The sequence below is a fragment of the Phocoena sinus genome, chromosome 12 (genome assembly GCF_008692025.1).
Source record: "Phocoena sinus isolate mPhoSin1 chromosome 12, mPhoSin1.pri, whole genome shotgun sequence".
Classification (NCBI taxonomy): Eukaryota; Metazoa; Chordata; class Mammalia; order Artiodactyla; family Phocoenidae; genus Phocoena; species Phocoena sinus.
In genome coordinates, this window is record NC_045774.1 from 58,723,790 (window position 1) to 58,742,230 (window position 18,441).

Consider the following 18,441-nt stretch of genomic DNA (forward strand, 5'->3'; position numbering starts at 1 on the left):
CAGGGGTTGTCTTATCATATTTGTACCTCAACACTGAAGACACTGACTGGGCAGAGTGACTTTTCAGTAGATTTTTGTTGAAATAAATTGAAGGACAGGAAGTATCCATCTCTGCCTCGAAAATGCAGACCCACATAATCTTATTTCAGGAAACTAGCTATCTGAAATCTTTCCAGAAAAAAATTCTGTAAAACTTAAAATTACAACACTAGTGAGATTAATGTTCTTCATAAATCCCATCAATCTAGTGTAAAGTCATATCATAAGATATAAATTTGAAGATTTTAAGTAACTGTATGTTATAAAGCTAGCAATATAATAACTACTTTGTTGACCAGAGAAAAGTAGAAAAGGGATTTGTCAAGTAAAAATTTCTGGTGTACCTCTAGCCTTGATTAAATGGAGAGAACACTCTGATTACTTGGTGACTAGTTGTTTCAAAATGCAGGTTTTATTATTCAGGTATGATGAGTCTAACAGATAAGGAGACGATTGCCACTGAAAAGATAGTTTATTACTTATAGTTCCCAAGAGGAGGCGGCATGCTGAGCCACGCCACACAGGGCCACAAGGGGAAGCACCAGTGTTGGTCAGGAGACAGAGGGAGCAAGGGGGAAAATGCAGGCAGGAGCCTTTGTTGTGGTTTCTAAGGGAAGGAATGGATGCGGCAGGATAGACAGGCTTAGGATTGACTAGTTTTGAAATTTTCAGTGGACTCTGCAGTATAGGGGCTGTCCCTAGCTGTCTGGTACCTGGCTCTGGTGTGATTAGGGCAGGTGAATAGTGGCCTAGAGTTATTAGAGCTCAATAAAGGAGGTGGTTGGGATATGGGTTTTGGATTGGTTGTTTTGCATATGAAAGGCACACTTAAGTTGTTTAGTATCTAGGAATTAGCTAGATCTGGGAAAGGCCCTTTCCAGTGTCAGCAAGGCTCCAGATGTCAAAGCATCAGAATAAAGACATGATTAATACATTAGTAATTAAAGAAATGTCTATATGGGAGAGGAAGAAATGCCAGCTTACATTAATCCCAGTTAAATATGCAATTAGCCATATTCAAATCCTATCACAAGTCTTTTCTAAAAACCTCTTATTGAAATGACCCATCATTCCCATGATACATGATCTCTTTTCACTGCAATGAGTAATGACCCAGTTTTTTCAACTACAGGTGTGTTTCTGTTGTTCTTTGACTGGCGGTCATTGACATAAGTCACTACTGGTCTATTTGCTTTCCAGTTTCCAAAGTTATGTTGCAAGTGTCACCTCCCCTATTCTTTCTCCTTATAAGTGTGTGCCTTAAAAAATACTCCCTTTCATATTAGTGGAGTTGTGGGGACGAGTAGAGGCTCCCTGTAATCAGAGGTCTAATTTCTTTTTTAACATTTTTGAAAATGTGGTATGATGCTTCTATTTAAATGTTTACTGTATTATAGGGTAGATAATGTATAAGATGGAAATTTACGAGTAACTTTGTTATCTTGTATTTTATGCAGAAAAGAAAGCAGGAGGGGTTTATACTAATGCCAGGAAGCAATTGCTCATTTCTGCTGTTCCAGCTATCCTAATTCTCCATCTTAAAAGATTTCATCAGGTAAATTCCCTTTAGTAACACTATATAAATTTTCATCATATGTTTTGCAGAGCCCTAAGTCTTGTAAATTACTGTCAAGGATTAGACAGTAATTTATTGAATTTAAAAATTTGTCATATGAGGGACTTCCCTGGTGGTCCAGTGGTTAAGACTCCGTGCTCCCAAGGCAGGGGGCCTGGGTTCCATCCCCGGTCAGGGAACTAAGAGCCCACATACTGCAACTAAAGATTGCACATGCCGCTGCAACAAAGACTGGGCAGCCAAATAAATAAATATTAAAAAAAAATTTGTCATATAAGATTTATTGCTTTTTCATCCATAATAGCTAACAAGACTTTTCTAAATAAGATTAATTCACAATATTTGAAGACTTAGGTGGTCGGAACCTCAGTGGCATGCGTGCGTGTGCACGCGTGTGTGTGTGTGAATGGAAAATAAGATTTATTAAGAACCCTTAGAAGCAGAGAAATAACAAGGTGCACATAACTTTCTGAGCTTTCATTCCAATGAGAGTTGTACGTGGGCTGGGTGTGGTTGGCTGGGACCAATTGCAAAAAGGGCTGCAAGGCAGGCCCCACTCTTGTAGGACTAATGGGAGAGAACCTAAATATAATGTATCAAGTTTTTATCTAATTGTTCACAGTTTTAATTCAATGCCTTGTCTCTCTCTCTCTGTTTTTTTTGTTTTTTTTTTTTTTTTGCATTTGATAAAACGATTTTAAAGTTTCTCTGGAAGAAACTTTAATAATTAAAACAGTATGGTCAGAATTGTCAATAAATAAAATTTGAGTATAATTTAAAGCTCTTTTGTTATGATACAGGATGGATCTCAAATCAGTTGGGGAAGAGGCTAGATTACTCAGTAAAGGACTTAGGAAAGATGGGTGTTTGAAGAAATAAAAATTTAGAGCTTCCTTCCAGACCATATATATCAATACTATTTTCAGATAAATGTTTTTTAATTGTATGAAACAAATTATCAAAAGACTAGAAGAAAACTTGATGAAAATTATTAACCTGACCTCTGTGTGAAAGATTTTCTAAGTATAAAACCCTTGAAAGAAATCTCAAGGGAAGAGATTGAAAGCTTTGAGTATATATTTGCAACATTTCAGGTGGGCCACAGATGGGCAGGAAGAGATTTTTCTCTATACCCCCATCCCTATCCATGGAAATTCGATTAAGTTCTTGATTTTCTATAGCCAACATTACAGAAACCCAGTGGAGATGAAATGGCCATGGAGAGCAGAAGCAGATGTATTGAGTCTCATTACATCAGAATGTGAAATAGAAGGTGTATATCTGCAGTGACTCTGTGTGAATGAGATAGGGTCATGCCAGATCTGAGAATGATGTAGCACAGTTATTTTATATTTGGTACTTGCATCCCTTTTAGGAACAACTTACAGAAAGAATTCATGCCCTTAAAGGGAGATTTTTATAGATATCTCGGTCCCTTCTTGTTCTCAGCCTAAATGTAATGTCTGCAAAGCCACGTTCTCATTCTCTGGGACTGTGAATTTTACGGATCAGATTCTCTAAGCAATGTCTTTGCTTCTAGTTTTTCAGTGTCCCTGAAAGCCTGTTTCCCTGTAGTAACTTTAGAGTTGTATATCAGAAACATCCACAGCACTGAAAGGCAAATCTCAACAAGATAGAGCTCTTTGTCCTAAATATGGCAAATGATTAATATTGTAAGTATGTAAAGAGCTCTTAAAGATCAATAAGAAAAAAAAAAAAAAAAAAAGATCAATAAGAAAAATATCAAGACTCTAATAGTAAAATGGTAAAGAACATGAATTGACAGTTCATAGAAGAAGTAAAAATTCCAAGAAAGTATGAAAGGTCCACTCTTTCCAGCAAAACAAATGCAAAATAAAATGGCAGTGAGATTCCTTTTTTAGCCTGTCCAAATTGGCAAAGATCATAATAGTGTTGATAGAAGTCTCTTCTAATAAGGGGTAATTTCTCAATAGCAAAGTACCGTCTGGGGAGGACACATTAGCCTGAAATGATCTCAGACAGTGCTGGTACCAGCTGCTTATAGAGGTCACCTGATGAGAAGAAAGGAGGCAAACAAATTAAATACATATTAAATAATTATTCCAGACATACGACTTCATAATTTCATGTCTGATATCATGTTAAGACTTCTAAAGATTACTTGAAAATACAAATCACTATGTGGCTATATTTTGGTCAAAAAATGGTTTTTTTTTTTTTTTTTCTTTAAAGGTAAAAAATAGGCAACAGAACTGTAGTAAAAGTTATGTGATTAGTATGCAAATAAAAAGACTAGTCGTTGAAGTAAGTCATGAAAGCTTTGCATAAAAGGTTGCATCTGTTAATTTTGTCGACCCAAACAACTCAGATTTAAGTATCTTGTTATTCCAAGAGAGTCTGTTTCTATTTGTGGGTTTCTTATCCAATATCTTCAGTGGTCTATCAGCAAATTTTTATCATTACTTAAATGCAAAGTGTACATTTTTCAAGGCCTGCCTTTGGAAACTAAAAGTAGGGAAAGAAATAGAGCTTGCTTAACAACATGAATATTCATTTTGATTTATATAATATGTAATGTTTACTTTTACTGTTAAAATGATTTGAGTGTTCAGATTTTTCTCTTTTTAATGAATGAATATCACTGAATTTTAGAACTGAAGGGACCTAATATGATCCATTTATACCCGTTTTCTGCCTTGATCTAGATGAGGTTGTCTAGAGTCAAGACAACGGTTAACCAGTCGTTGAGTTAGGCCTAGAACACCAGACTCCTGACTCTTCAGTTGAGTACATTTTTATGATAGCATATGTATCAGTAGCTGAGCTTTTATCACATTGAATTTATTTTCCCGTAAGTGTTGAAAGGCACAGTGAAAGCGATTATTTTCATATTGTTTGTGGTAAAAATACCCATGTAAATGAATGATCTTTGCAATAACAGTTTATGAAACCTAATTGAGAACTTAGTCATATATCAGTTTTGGACTGTTCATTAGTCATATTTTTATATCTATGAAAAAAGGTCAAGGATTCCTCTTTTTTTTTTTTTTCTTTGCGGTACGCGGGCCTCTCACTGTTGTGGCCTCTCCCGCTGCGGAGCACAGGCTCCGGACGCGCAGGCCCAGCGGCCATGGCTCACGGACCCAGCCGCCCCGCGGCATGTGGAATTCGCCCGGACCGGGGCACAAACCCGCGTCCCCTGCATCGGCAGGCGGACTCTCAACCACTGCGCCATCAGGGAAGCCCTAGGATTCCTGTTTTGGTTTTAATTAACAAACGCAATGATCTAGATTAAGTTTGTTGCATTAAGAAAAATTTGTTGTTGTTTTTTGAGGCTGGCCTGAGTCTTCGCAAAGTAAACAGACATGTAGATTTCCCACTGACGCTTGACTTAGCACCATTCTGTTCTGCTACCTGTAAGGTATAGTATATTATTAAGGTATTTAATTGTCATACAAATAATATGCTTCAAAATATCCTATATATTGTTTATTAGACCATGTCTTCCTCTCTCCCTCCCACCTTCTCTCTCTCTCCTCCTCGTTCCCTCCCTTTCTTCCTTCCATCCAACATTTAACACACTATCACTTTTGTCTTTTGGGAGATAGAATAAGTTGAAAAGATGCATAAAGCATGAGCGGGGCACGATGTTCATGAAGATCAGAGCTGCTTGTAAATGCTGCTAGAATCAGATAGCTGCTGAGAGAAGTAAGCAGATTTTGTGCCCTCTCCTGTTCCTTGTGAATGTTGTGCTTAATTGACAGTAGTTTTAGCAGTTGAAGAGGTCTTTATCTTTTGTAAATCGATATACTAGTGCACTGTTTTTCATGCCATTTCATGTACACTACTGAGAATAGTGTACTTGTGAACTGAGTATGATACTTTACAATTACTAATACTTTAATACTTAGATATAGAAAGCAAATTGGTTTATAATTGCTCGTACTTGTATGTAAGAACTCTGTAGGTGAAATTGATGACTTTGCTTTCCGTGAGGGAACTGCACAGTTCTAGGGTAACTAACATGTTGTCCTGCTCACAATTACTGGTTAGCAGTCTAGGATTTGTGATACATAAACTTACTGAACTTAATACTTTCAATACATTGATCAATCAAAGCGAAATATCTTAAATGCAATTTGTCAGTGAATCCAATTCATCTGCTATGGAATACTAGCACTATCTGTCAATTATTCACATTCAGTATTCACAGAATTTGATAGTATGGTAAACAAAATATCTAGCAAGCTCTGTATTAAACTTACAGAAACATATTTTTTAGAAGTACCTATTATGGAGAATTTCCAACATACACCAAAGTAGACAGAACAGTACAATGAACCTCAAGCACACATCACCTTGCCTCCAAACCTTAGATATATGGCCAGTCCTGCCCCATGCACATGCTCATCTACTTCCTCCTCTTATATTATTTTTTTTCTCTTACGTTATTTTGAAGCAGGTATCAGACATCATTTCATTCATAAATCTTTTCCTATACGTGTCTCTAAAAGATAAGAATCACCCCCACCTTTTTAAACGTAACCACAATACCACTTTCACACTAAAAAAATTAACAATTTTTTTCATATCATCTAGTGTATATATTTCCAGTTGTCTAATAAATGAAATTTTCAAAATGCATTAGTATCAAAGTAAGGACTACACATCATGATTGAAAAATATCTTTTAGTCCCTTTTAATATACAGTGTCCCTTTCGCATCTCTGCCCCTTGCAGTTTATTTGTTGAAGAAACTGGATCATCTTTCTGGTAGTTTCCTATAGTTTAGATTTTGATGATTATTCCTCTATCCTCTTTATTTCCTACAGATAGGTAGTTGGATGAAGAGAGGCTTGAACAGTTTCAGGTTTGATATTCCTCCCACTCCCGGTAAGGCTATTTCATAGGGAGTGTTCTGTTCTTTCATCAGGTGGCACATAAATGCCAGTTACCTTTCTGTGATATTAGCAACCAGCGTTGCTCAATGAGTTCATTAAGAATTACAGAATTGTAATCCTGTTATTCTTTCTTCATTTATTTGCTAGAATACTTCTATATAAAGAGAAATTCCTTTCATCTATTTAGTTATCTTATGGTATAGTTCTTACCGAAAAGACAGAGTAAATGCTCAGTTCTCTCCCCCTCCCCCTTTTAAACCAGTTTTCAGAATAATGAATTAATTCACTGTCATCCTCAAACTGTGATCAGTTAATTTATCATTATGAATTCACGGATTTAAACACATTAATAATATTTCAATTTACTGCACTTTTCTTTTTTTTTTTTTTTTTTTTGTGGTACGCGGGCCTCTCACTGTTGTGGCCTCTCCCGTTGCGGAGCACAGGCTCCGGACGCGCAGGCTCAGCAGCCATGGCTCACGGGCCCAGCCGCTCCGCGGCATGTGGGATCTTCCCGGACCGGGGCACGAACCCGTGTCCCCTGCATTGGCAGGCGGACTCTCAACCACTGCGCCACCAGGGAAGCCCTATTTTTTATTTTTTGCGGTACGAGGGCCTTGCACTGTTGTGGCCTCTCCCGTTGCGGAGCACAGGCTCCGGACGCGCAGGCTCAGCGGCCATGGCTCACGGGCCCAGCCGCTCCGCGGCATGTGGGATCCTCCCAGACCGGTGCACGAACCCGTGTCCCCTGCATCGGCAGGCGGACCCTCAACCACTGCGCCACCAGGGAAGCCCTGCACTTTTCTTTTAATTCGTGGTCTAATACGTTAGTCTAATGGGTCTATTGTTGGCTACTGAGAGCCACTTCAAGTTGGCTCCTGGGTTCTTTTGACATGACCCTTGTGGTCGCTCTCTGAGTGATTATGCCACCAACTGGATATTCATTTGCTTAATTTTAAAATTTTCATTTTTAGGGATTGTTACTTAAATTAAAATTTTTTTAATAATTACATAAAATATTTATGTAGTTCCAAAGTCAAATGTATAAAACAAGGTAAATTCAAACAAGTGTAGTTTTTCTCCATGTCTGTTCTACCTGTTTCTTTCCTCCCTTTTTAGATAACCATTTTTTCAAATTATTGTTTATTCATCTATTATTTTTTTTAAATGTAAACAAATAGGTATATATATCTGCATCTCGCCTCTTTAATAATTATAGCTTACAATATGTATCCTTTTTTCTACCTTATTCTTAACATTGTATCCTGGAGATTATTTCATAGTAGTATTTAGAGATAGTCTGCCCTCCGTTTTTCAAATAGCATAGTACTCTATTGTATGGATGCATTATAGTTTATTCAACCAGTCCCCAATTTATGGACATTTGAGTCTACTCCAGTTTTTTGATATTACAAATAATCCTGCAATCACTAGTATGGTACATGTCTTTTTACATATTGCTCATGTTCCTGTCCTAGAAAAAGGATCGATAAATCCAAGAGTAATACCTGTGTAACTTAGCTAGATAACGTGAAATATCCCTGAATAGGGGTGTACCCCTTTGCGTTCCCATATGAGAGCATTCTTTTCCCTACAGCCCAGCTAACAGAGAATGTTGTCAAGCTTTTTCATTTTGCTGGTCTAATACAGGTGGGAACATATGCCAGTGTAGTTTTAATATGCATTGCTCAAAAAAAAAAAAAAAATATGCATTGCTCTTATTTTAAGTAGGACTTGCATTTGGCTTAATTTTCCTTATAATAAGAGTTCACTAAATATTACTAATTAATTTGAGGTTTTTTTCTTTGTCTAAAAGAATGTAAGTGTGGGAGATAAAGTCCTCTATGGTCTCTATGGCGTAGTGGAACATAGTGGCTCAATGAGAGGAGGCCACTACACTGCTTACGTGAAAGTGAGAACACCGTCCAGGAAATTACTGGAACATATCACTGGAAAGAAAAATGTACCTGGTATGCCATCCTAAGTTTATTTTATTCCTAAAAACAAATGAATTCATTCTTCCTTTTCTGGAAGAGGTAAGTTCTTTCATGGATACTTCAAGTGGATTCACTTTAAGTGAGGAAAACTTTTAAGAGTACCTAGATAATCTTAAATATCATAAAACTGTACCCTTCAGGTCATGTGAAGTGACACCCAGTTTTTCAAGGTGTTAAGTCATCGTGTATTGCAGTGGCATAGCATTTTATTTAACAATATCAATAGTTTTTAAAGACATACCAGGTCCTCAGACTAGAGTTGGAGTTGAAAATTTGCTTCAGCAAACGAACTGTGTAATTTCTTCCTTCTCTTTTAGTGCAGATGCCCTTTTCCTTGAATAAATAAATATTCATAAGACTATCTAATATTTCATAGATATTTAAAGTAAATGATACTAATATTAACGCTTTGAAAGAGTTCATTTTGGAAGATGTTTAGCCCAAGAAGAAACAGCCTTATGCAATAAAGTCTAGCATTAGAGTTTGTGATAAATGTGTTGTCTCTAATGTAAAGTCAGAACATACTTATTGTAAAATTATATTTCTTTTTGTTTTGTTAGGTTTGAAAGAACCTGATAGTGAGTCAGCAGGCCAGTGGGTCCATGTTAGTGACACTTACGTGCAGGTGGTTCCAGAATCAAGAGCACTTAGCGCACAAGCGTACCTTCTTTTTTATGAAAGAATATTATAATTATTTGTTAATTGTTAATGGTAATGATTATTTAGATCACTTTTATTTAAATGCTGCAGCGACAACCATTATATGCAATGTGTCTTTGTAGTCTTTTCTGTAGGAATGGCATGTCCCTCAAATGCTCCTGGACATGTTTACCATTTTGGTGAATCCTTTTAAAGTAAATTAAATTTACTAAATGCTTTCAAAATTATATTCTTAAAATAAATGTAAACACATGTTTTTAAAAACATATTTGTCCTGGCCAAAAAAACCACAGAATTTACAGTAGTAGAGGAAACTCCTTTATAATGTGGCTTATTACTACAAGCATTCAGAAATGATGCTGGCTAAGTCAAATCATTCCTTTAAAACAGTGTTTCCCAAATGTGAGTCAATACCACCTTTCTGTTTTCATATATATATGTATATATATCTCCTATGCCATTGTTTACTTATTATTTTTAAGCTTATTTTTTTAGCCTTTTTAAGCCATAGTCTTATTTTGAGCATATTCTACATTTTATGTGCTAGTTACATTTTTTCCTAATAAACATTAAAATAAATATATAACTAAAGAAAAATTGCTCATTCCTGTAGCACTTCACTAAAAATCATCTCAGGGCTATCCAGTGGTATATTACACTGCTGTGTGGGACACATTGCTATAACATATACTTACACAATTGGCATACTGACCTGGTCATATTTTGTATGATTCAACCATATAAAAAGGTACCACTGTAGCTTCAGTAATATGGATTTACAAATAATATACTGGTTAGCTTATTGCTTTGAGGTTTTGAGAACTGGAAAAATACTGAAATATTTTATCAACATATTATTTGCAGCCTATTCATGATGGAGTTGAGAATAATTTGCAAGTGATTAGCCAGTCAAAATATATTTATAGATAATTTTTACATGCAGAATTGGTAAATAGAAGTTGTTAATCCATATGGGACCATAGGATACCTTTGAAATGTAAATTACCAAATCATATTTGTAAATGATAGAGAATTCTATTCTTATTATGCTTAATAGGAAAATGTAATACATTTTCTAGTTCTGTAGATCAGTAAATATTAATCATAGTTTTGGGGTTTTGAGATCACCTTTTATCTTCAGCAAGCATCATCAGTAAGTTCAAAAAGGTTTAGTTTTTATTTTAATGGAGCATAAAGTTGGCATTTTGGATTTTCTTTTAAAATAATTAATAGCAAACATATGGTAGTTTTTCTCCCCTAGAAAACAAATTATTAAGCTGTCAAAACTTGGCATGAAAATGTTACCATTACTTAGGCTTAAATTTTTAAAAAATGACTACTTTGGTGTTACATTATTAAATCAAAACACATAACTGCATGGTTCAAGCATCCTAATCATTAGGGCTAACGAATGATAGTACAGGCAGATGCTGGGTAGGTGCCTGGTCCTAGTTCATTCTCCTCTTGTTAAGGAAGGATAAGAATAATGGCTGTAGTTAATGTGTGGAAATATTTCATGAAGACTCTCACCCTTCTTAATATTTAAGTATATGTAATATTATCAAGGTTACCAGTGCCGCCTTTTGATATATGGATGAATGGAATTGTGATTAGTGTTAAAGATGGTAATAATGTACGAAATTCAGAGCTTAAAAATGTCATTGCATAAATTGTATTTTCAAGCTGTTGAAATTTCAATAATAGTGGTTTTCTTGATTTTTAACAGTGAAATGATGGAGAAATGTATCTTTATAAGTTAACCTGTAAACTCAGGTTGTGTCATGTAAAAGGTAAACAGTGTTTAAAGTGTTTTCTGTTTAATTGTAATGCATTAACATTGAAGACTTCAGTACCAGAGCAGTGAAATTTTTTGAAAACTATTAGTTAATCCTCTTTATTCAAGTCAACCATCTTGGTAATGACAATTACCATCCCCTCCCCCAAATGTAAATATTAAATTGTCTCATTTTTCTCCTAGAAAAGATACCATTAAGAGGCATGAACTTTTCATTGGATGGTCACCTGCTTCTTATTTCATTGATAGATGGATAGATGAAAGAGAGAGAGAGAGAAAGAAAGAAAAGAAAGAAAGAAAGAAAGAGGGAAAGGAAGCAAGAAAGGAGGGAAAGAAACAAGACCATTCTTTTCTGTTGCCTCTTGGCTTATCCCTTACAGAGTTAAGTAGAGATGATAAGTGATAAGTGAGGGCAAGAATCAAGGAAAGTGCCTAGTTCCTCTTTTCATTGGATGCCAGGAAATGAACTAGTGCTAAATTTATCAAATTAGGAGATCTTTTAAGCTTTATTCTGAATACCAGTTAAGACTGATTTTTCATTAAGTGAGTGATACATTGTAGCTTCAGAACATTACCTCAGTACTCAAATACCACAGTAGTTTTTATGCTTAACTTTACATTTATTCATTAAGTATATATTTATTGAACATCTACTAAGGGTCAGGCCCTGGGCTGACACTGTTTTAACATGTTTTAAAATGAAGAGGCCTATGTAAGTTTTAGACATTATTCTAGAAGTAATAAGATACTTTTATTTTCATTGCCACAGTGTTAAATGAGTTAATTCTGAAATCTGTTTTTTTGTGGCCTAAAGTTTATGAATGCTTTGCTTGTCCAGGTCTGCTGGTAATGGAATAAATTTGATTTTGAGATCTAAGACTTTCCTAAAGATAGCTTTTGTAATAGAGAAAGTATGTTAAGTTACACATGGATCTACATTAAAATTTTTGTTTTTATTTTGAATATTTCCAAAGCACATTTGCAGGGGTACTAAATTGTGAGCTACTTTAGTAACAGTGGCTTCCAGATGACCTCAGGAAACAGTACAAATCAGTGAGAATGTTTACAGATCCTCAAAAAAACTACTATAGTGTTTGGCGAAATGAATTTAAGAAGTAAAACGGGAGTTTAACTAGCTTTATTTAGAAACTGGTTTATATCTAACCTCGGGTTCCCCTAGTTTTTCCATGTTTAAAATGATACATTTTTGACTATATGCCAATTATGTGAATATTTTTGACATAACCAAATGTATGTTTATATTTAAGATTTTGTCATTTAATGTTTTTAAAACTGATGTGAAGGCCATCTTTTTGAGTGGCCAGGGAGAGTGGTGTCAGTTCTAAGAGCAGTTGATACCTGTTTTCTTATTGTAAATGTGCCAACAAAACTATTTTACTATGATACGTATTTAAGAGCTCTTAGTTCGCATGTTTGACTTTAGTCAATGATTTTATATGATATCTGAATAAAATTTCCTGAGGATTAAGCTGTGAAATATATAACCTTCATCTAATTTTTGAGGTATAAAATAGTATCTTGCCTACTTTTATTAAATTCATACTCATAATTTGTCTGCGTGCTACCTGAAAAAATAAGCCTAAACCAGATATGTTATGTGCAATAAAAGTGATTCTTTATATATTATCTGCTGCATTAAGAAAGACTATTTTTAGATATTTAAAATGTTCTGGTTCATGTAGAAATCCATCAATTCAAATCTATTTAAAAGATAGATGACTATATTTTTTAATTTTGAGTAATAATTGATTATATATATCATTCCTACCGTTTTATCTTTTTTTTGCAGTGTTTTTGGAAAATAGCTGTGTAACTTATGGAGCATTATTTTGATGTTACTGTATAAACATGCATAAAATATTAAATTCATATTTACTTTATGTTTCAAGATTGGTCCTGGAGTTTTTTTCAATGCATATTATTGACAGAATATTTTGTGTACAAACACTGTATTTACTTACTTAGCTATATTCAAAATATCCTTCCTATTTCAGAAGTTTATCGTTTCCAAATAAAATATCTCATGGGCCTCTTTCATTCATATTTCAGTGTCTGCCAAGGGTGAGTCTTCATCCTTTCAGATGTTTCTTTGAGTTTTTTAGGCAGGATAATTCATTAGGAAACATTTTGTCTACCTTTTTGTATTTAACCTTTTTTAGGTTATGAAGCTCTTTGAGATTATAATGAATGTTATAGACCATCTTTCATATTTATCGAATATCTGCTGTGTGGTAGGCATTGGGGATACAGCATTGACCATGGGAGATAGAAATCTCTCTAAGAAGTGAGGAAATAGACATTCTAAGAAGTGAAGATTAAAGAAAAGATATTTCAAATGGTAAATGATATGGAGAAAAATCAAGCAACATTACCCACAGAGCCATATGGAAATTAAGGTCCATGGGATGAAGGATGTTCTAGGGATAAAAGATGTATGATATTAGTCCTGATAGTCCCAAAGAGAAGCTATGAGTGTTGGAGGAAGTGGAGGGTTTTAATTCTGGGGCCCTCTCCTCACTCCTGCTAATGGCAATAGAGAGGCTGGGAAGGGAAATCTTGGCACTTACATCTTCTTAGAAAAATATATGCCCCAGATTTTTGTATGTAATTTCAGAGGCTCACAGACCCCCTGAAGCCATTTTCATACATTTTTTTTAAGTTGCACTCAGGCAGAAATATCTAAAATGTTTGCATTCCCATATGTATTAGAATAGGCTGGGTTATGCTGCAGTAACAAATAACTTCACATCCCAGTGGCTTAGCACAACAAAAGTTTATTTCTTCCTCACCCAAAATCACTGTGAGTCTGGTCAATCTGCAAAAGCAACTGTTTTCCAACTGGTGACTCTATTCCTCTGGCTGATTGTCTTCTGGCTCTATCATTTTAATGCCAGGCCTCTTCACTGGCAGGGGAGGAGAACACTAAAGGTCTTGCATCAGCAATGAAATTCTTCATCTTGGATGCGTTGCGCACAACCCAGTGGCCAGAAATAGTCACATTGGCCCTGCCTAATTGCAAGGAAAGATGGGTAGGAAAGAGTAAGTCTCCCAGGGCTCAGAAGAAAAGGAGAATGGAATAGAAGTCTCTCACAGTCTACCCTCTGGTCACCAAATACTCAGCTCTTCTTTCTACACGTGGAACACAGTGACTCCCTTTTCAAGAGAAACAGCCCCAAAGGACCATCCACCATTCCAGAACCAGGCTCTTTGGAAGTGCTATGTCAGGTCTGAGTGTTGCTCCCACTGGTCTGGAGACCCAGGAGCCAAAAGAATATGTTCTGTTTTCCACAAACTTACTGTACAGTGGTGAAACCAGTGGAACTATAACCACAATCAACATTCTAATTCAGAAGGGGGAAGAAGAATGGAGATATTGTCAATCTCTTACCCTGGGCATGGGGAATGTTCATTGTTAGACCTTTCCTCTATTCCCTAAGAATTCCCTTCTCCACTGTTCTCTGTGACTCCAGACTTCACCCCTTGGAAGAATCTTTTTTTTTTTTAATTATCCTCCTTGCCTACATCTGAATGGCCGTTGAGGAATATGCCATCCTTGGAAGTTGCACAGCTTTGTTTCAATCTGTTTCCTAGATAATTGGGGGCTGAAGTTGTTTGTTTGTTTGTTTCAAGTTTGGAATAGTCACAATTTCTGTTAGCCAAGGCTTATGGTTTCTTTTCCAGTACCACTCTTAAAAGCTTAGTAGCCCTATTTGTTGACGGTCAGATTTATATGTCAGTAACCATACCATTTTTTTTGAGACAACTAGTTCTTGGGTTGATTGTATTTCTTTGATTTCCTACCTCCCTACTTCTCTCCTGACCTTATGGCAGGTACCTTCTGTCTATAAGCTTTGATGGGAGAGCCATCCTCTTAACCACATTTCCATCCTTAGTTTTATTTTTTTTTCCAAGTGAGAAAAAAATTAAGGTTACCTTAATTACATCCTTAATTAACCCACTGAAAATTTCCAAAATAACTATGATGTTTACACCCTTAGTTACGATCTTTGCTGCAAGGCTGAGTTTTAATGATCCTTTGTCATTTAAAGGCTTTCTCAAGTTTATCTCCTACGGCTTGGAGGTGAAAAACACAAACGTGAGGCTCAAATTTTGCTTGCCTCTATTCCCTCGCGTCAGCTTCTACAAATCAACCGTTCCTCTCTGAGCTCCACTCTTTCTCATAATACCGTGCCAAATACATCCAATAGTACCCAACACACACTTATTTTTCAACTTCTTCCCCTAGCTCAAAAGTCAGTAGGTACATTTTCTGCCTCTCAGGTTATTGGGGGTGACAGTTATATTAAATTTTTTACCATTGCATAATGTGATGTCCCTGTTTCTAGCCTCCAATATTAGTTTCCTATGTATACCAACCAACCTCTAAGCTAATGCCACATATTTTCAGTTCTTTGAGCAGCACCCAACTCCTGTTACCAATATCTATATGTGTCAGGCTAAATTAGGCTTGTGCTTTATTAACAAATGTCTCCAGAATCTCAGCAACTTACTTTGTGGTCATTGCAAAGTCTTTCGCTGATTTGGGGCTCTTTCTGGCCACTGTTTCCCATAAGGCAACTCGGTGATCGTGGCTGACAGAGAATATACCAACCTGTAGCTGCCCCTTTATCTGCCTGTAGACTTCTTGGTTGATGTGACAATGCTTACAGTTCTTGTAAGCTTAGGTCCAGAAATAACTGTCATCACTTAACCCACAGCCCATCGGCCAGAAGTAATTCACTGAGTACTACCTAAACTTTAAGGAGGCTTAAACCTTCTGTGTGCTGTAAGTCAGTGGAGAATCCGATATTGGTGAATACTAATAATGTCTACTACATCATACAAGTGACTTAAGTATAGAAACAGTAGTTTGAATCACAAAAGATTTTTAAGTAAGAATATGCCAGTCAGTGAACATAGTAGGTGTACCTTACTTTCTCCAACCTGGTCTAAATGGTCATTACATGCATAAAGCCCAGTTTGGTCCATTGTTTTTTTGGGTTTTTTTCTTAATTTATTTTACTGAAGTATAGTTGATTTACAGTGTTGTCTTATTTTCTGCTGTACAGCAAAGTGATTCAGTTATATATTTGTGTAAATTCTTTTTCATTATGGTTTATTACAGGATATTGAATATAGGTTCCCTGTTCTATACAGTAGGATCTTGTTTATCCATTCTATATATAATAGTTTACATGGTCCATTGTTAAATAACTGAATTATTATTGTATGTTCTCATATTTCATTATGACACATATTCTCACTACTTTCTAGGAGATGCTTAAGTAAGAAAAGAGTTGTAATTTATTAAGAATCTAAACAGTTGTCTTAAGAATTATTATTTAAGAATTAAAACAGTTGTAATTTTTAATAATTTGCTTGTAGCATATTAGCTTTATATACTTTTTAATCCTCCATTGTAGTTCTACTGTGGTAAAGTAGATGTAACATAAAGTTTACCGTTTTAACCGCTTTTAGGTGTACAATTCAGTGGCACTAAGTACATTCACAATGTTGTACAAATATCACCATCTCTAGAACCCTGTCCTCATCCCCAACAGAAATTCTGTGCCCATTAAATAATAACTCCCTATTCCTCTCTTCCTCCAACCCCCAGCAACTGCTATCTGTCTCTATGAATTTGCCTATTCTAGGGACCTCATATAAGTGAAATTATACAACACTTGTCCTTTTGTGTCTGTCTTGTTTCACTTAGCATAATCTTTTCAAGGCTCATCCATGTTGTAGCATGTATCAGAATTTCATTCCTTTTTAAGGCTGAATAATATTTGATTGTATGTATATACCACAGCTTTAAATAATTTTTTATTATATAAGTTTCATATATACAGCATTATAATTCAACATCTGTATACACTACAACGTGATCACTACCACAAGTCTAGTTACCATTAAATAATTTTTATTCTTAAATTTTAAGATGGATGTGATATGGAACATAATAACACCTTAAAGGTTCAGATCTCAAGAAGTAGGAATATTTATTTCTGTTTCTTTTCCACATCTCATTTAACCTTTTTCCACTTTACCTTAAGGATAACTTGTTTTCATAATAATGCAAAGTACTAACTTGAATATATCCTCACCTTCAAACACTCTGCAACGAGGGCAAGTTAATAAAAAATTTAACTTACGAAGCGCCCTGATTGTTAGTCATAGACAGCAGATTGCTAAGACTGGCAAGATGGCAACTGTTACTGCACTTTCTAATCAAGGTGCAGAATGACTGGACCGCAGCAGCTCGTGTACACAATAGCTGCTCAAATAGACACTTTAATACAAAAATACATTGTGAGAAAGTCTGGTGTTGAAATACAAGTGCCTGATGATGTCTCCTTCGAATCCTAAAGTTACAGGGAAATCCTAGGTGAAAGTAATGAGGGAAAGGGAACTATGGGACTGTAAAACTCATTTCCTGGTCTGGCAAACAGTGATTGCTGAGAGTGCCTCGTTAAACTGGCAGAAGGAACAAACGTGAGTTATTTAATAATTCTCTCATTCGACAAATGGAGAACTTTCTGTATGCTAAGCAGTATGCTGGCCAGCTGGAGAACAGAGATGGGAAAAACAAAAAACAAAAAACTACCGGAAAACTGCTTCAACTTTACTAGGGAAACAAGCAAACAAATACAAGATGATTATAGAAAGTGGGAACATATGAAAGTTTCTCTAGGGCAATCAGGTTTCACAAGGAAGATAGAATGTTTCTCTGATTAGAATGTTTCTCAGAGAAACTTGAAAATCAGGCCCTGGGCAAAAACTTGGAAAATGATCACAGAGCAAAATCAGAGACGACCACTGATAATATGTGGTACATTTCCTAGTTTTTGTTCCATAAAGTGATTTAAAAAACCATACTAGGGAATTTCCTGGCGGTCCAGTGGTTAGGACTCCGTCCTTTCACTGCCCTGGGTCCAGGTTCAATACCTGTTGGGGGAACTAAGATCCCACAAACCGCAGGGCTGGCCAAAAATACCCCAAAATAAATAAAAATCGCACTAGACTGTTGTGTCATCCTTTTGTGTGTGTGTGTGCGCTTTTTTTGTGAAATTATGGAAAGGGTCAAAGGAACCAAATTTTCTTTTTGCCTCCAGTAATACTATGCCCTCACATTATTGTGTTGGTAGAGGTGTAATTAGTTATCGTTTCTCCCAAGATGAAGTTGTATTTTGTGGGCCACTTGGATTTGAGGACCAGCGAATCTTTAGCTATTGAGGACTTTGTTCTAACGCTGATGCAGGAGAATCTGGGTTTCAAGTGTTTCTTCAAGAAGACTGGATTTCATGCAAACAGGATCTATTCTCACGTCTATCTTTATCTTCTTTATCCATCTAGATGTATTCGTAATATTTTATTTCTACTGTTATTTGCTCTTTCTTTTGCACAATTCCCAATGAAACAATTTAGATACTTGGTGCGCAAAAGTTTCATGTTACTCTCTAGAAAGGCA

The 18,441-nt window shown here is 35.8% G+C and overlaps 1 protein-coding gene across 5 annotated transcripts in view; it reads left to right on the forward strand.

Annotated features, from left to right (window-relative positions):
• USP45 (ubiquitin specific peptidase 45) overlaps positions 1-12,850 on the forward strand; it is a 70,649-nt gene extending 57,799 nt beyond the window's left edge. For all 5 annotated transcript variants that reach the window (XM_032651744.1, XM_032651738.1, XM_032651740.1 and 2 more), the window contains 4 exons: positions 1,497-1,594; positions 4,932-5,018; positions 8,314-8,467; positions 9,055-12,850. In XM_032651744.1, coding sequence (XP_032507635.1) covers positions 1,497-1,594; positions 4,932-5,018; positions 8,314-8,467; positions 9,055-9,185 — 470 coding nt within the window. In that variant the 3' untranslated portion in view covers positions 9,186-12,850. The remainder of the gene's footprint in view (positions 1-1,496; positions 1,595-4,931; positions 5,019-8,313; positions 8,468-9,054) is intronic.
• Positions 12,851-18,441: the final 5,591 nt, after the last annotated feature.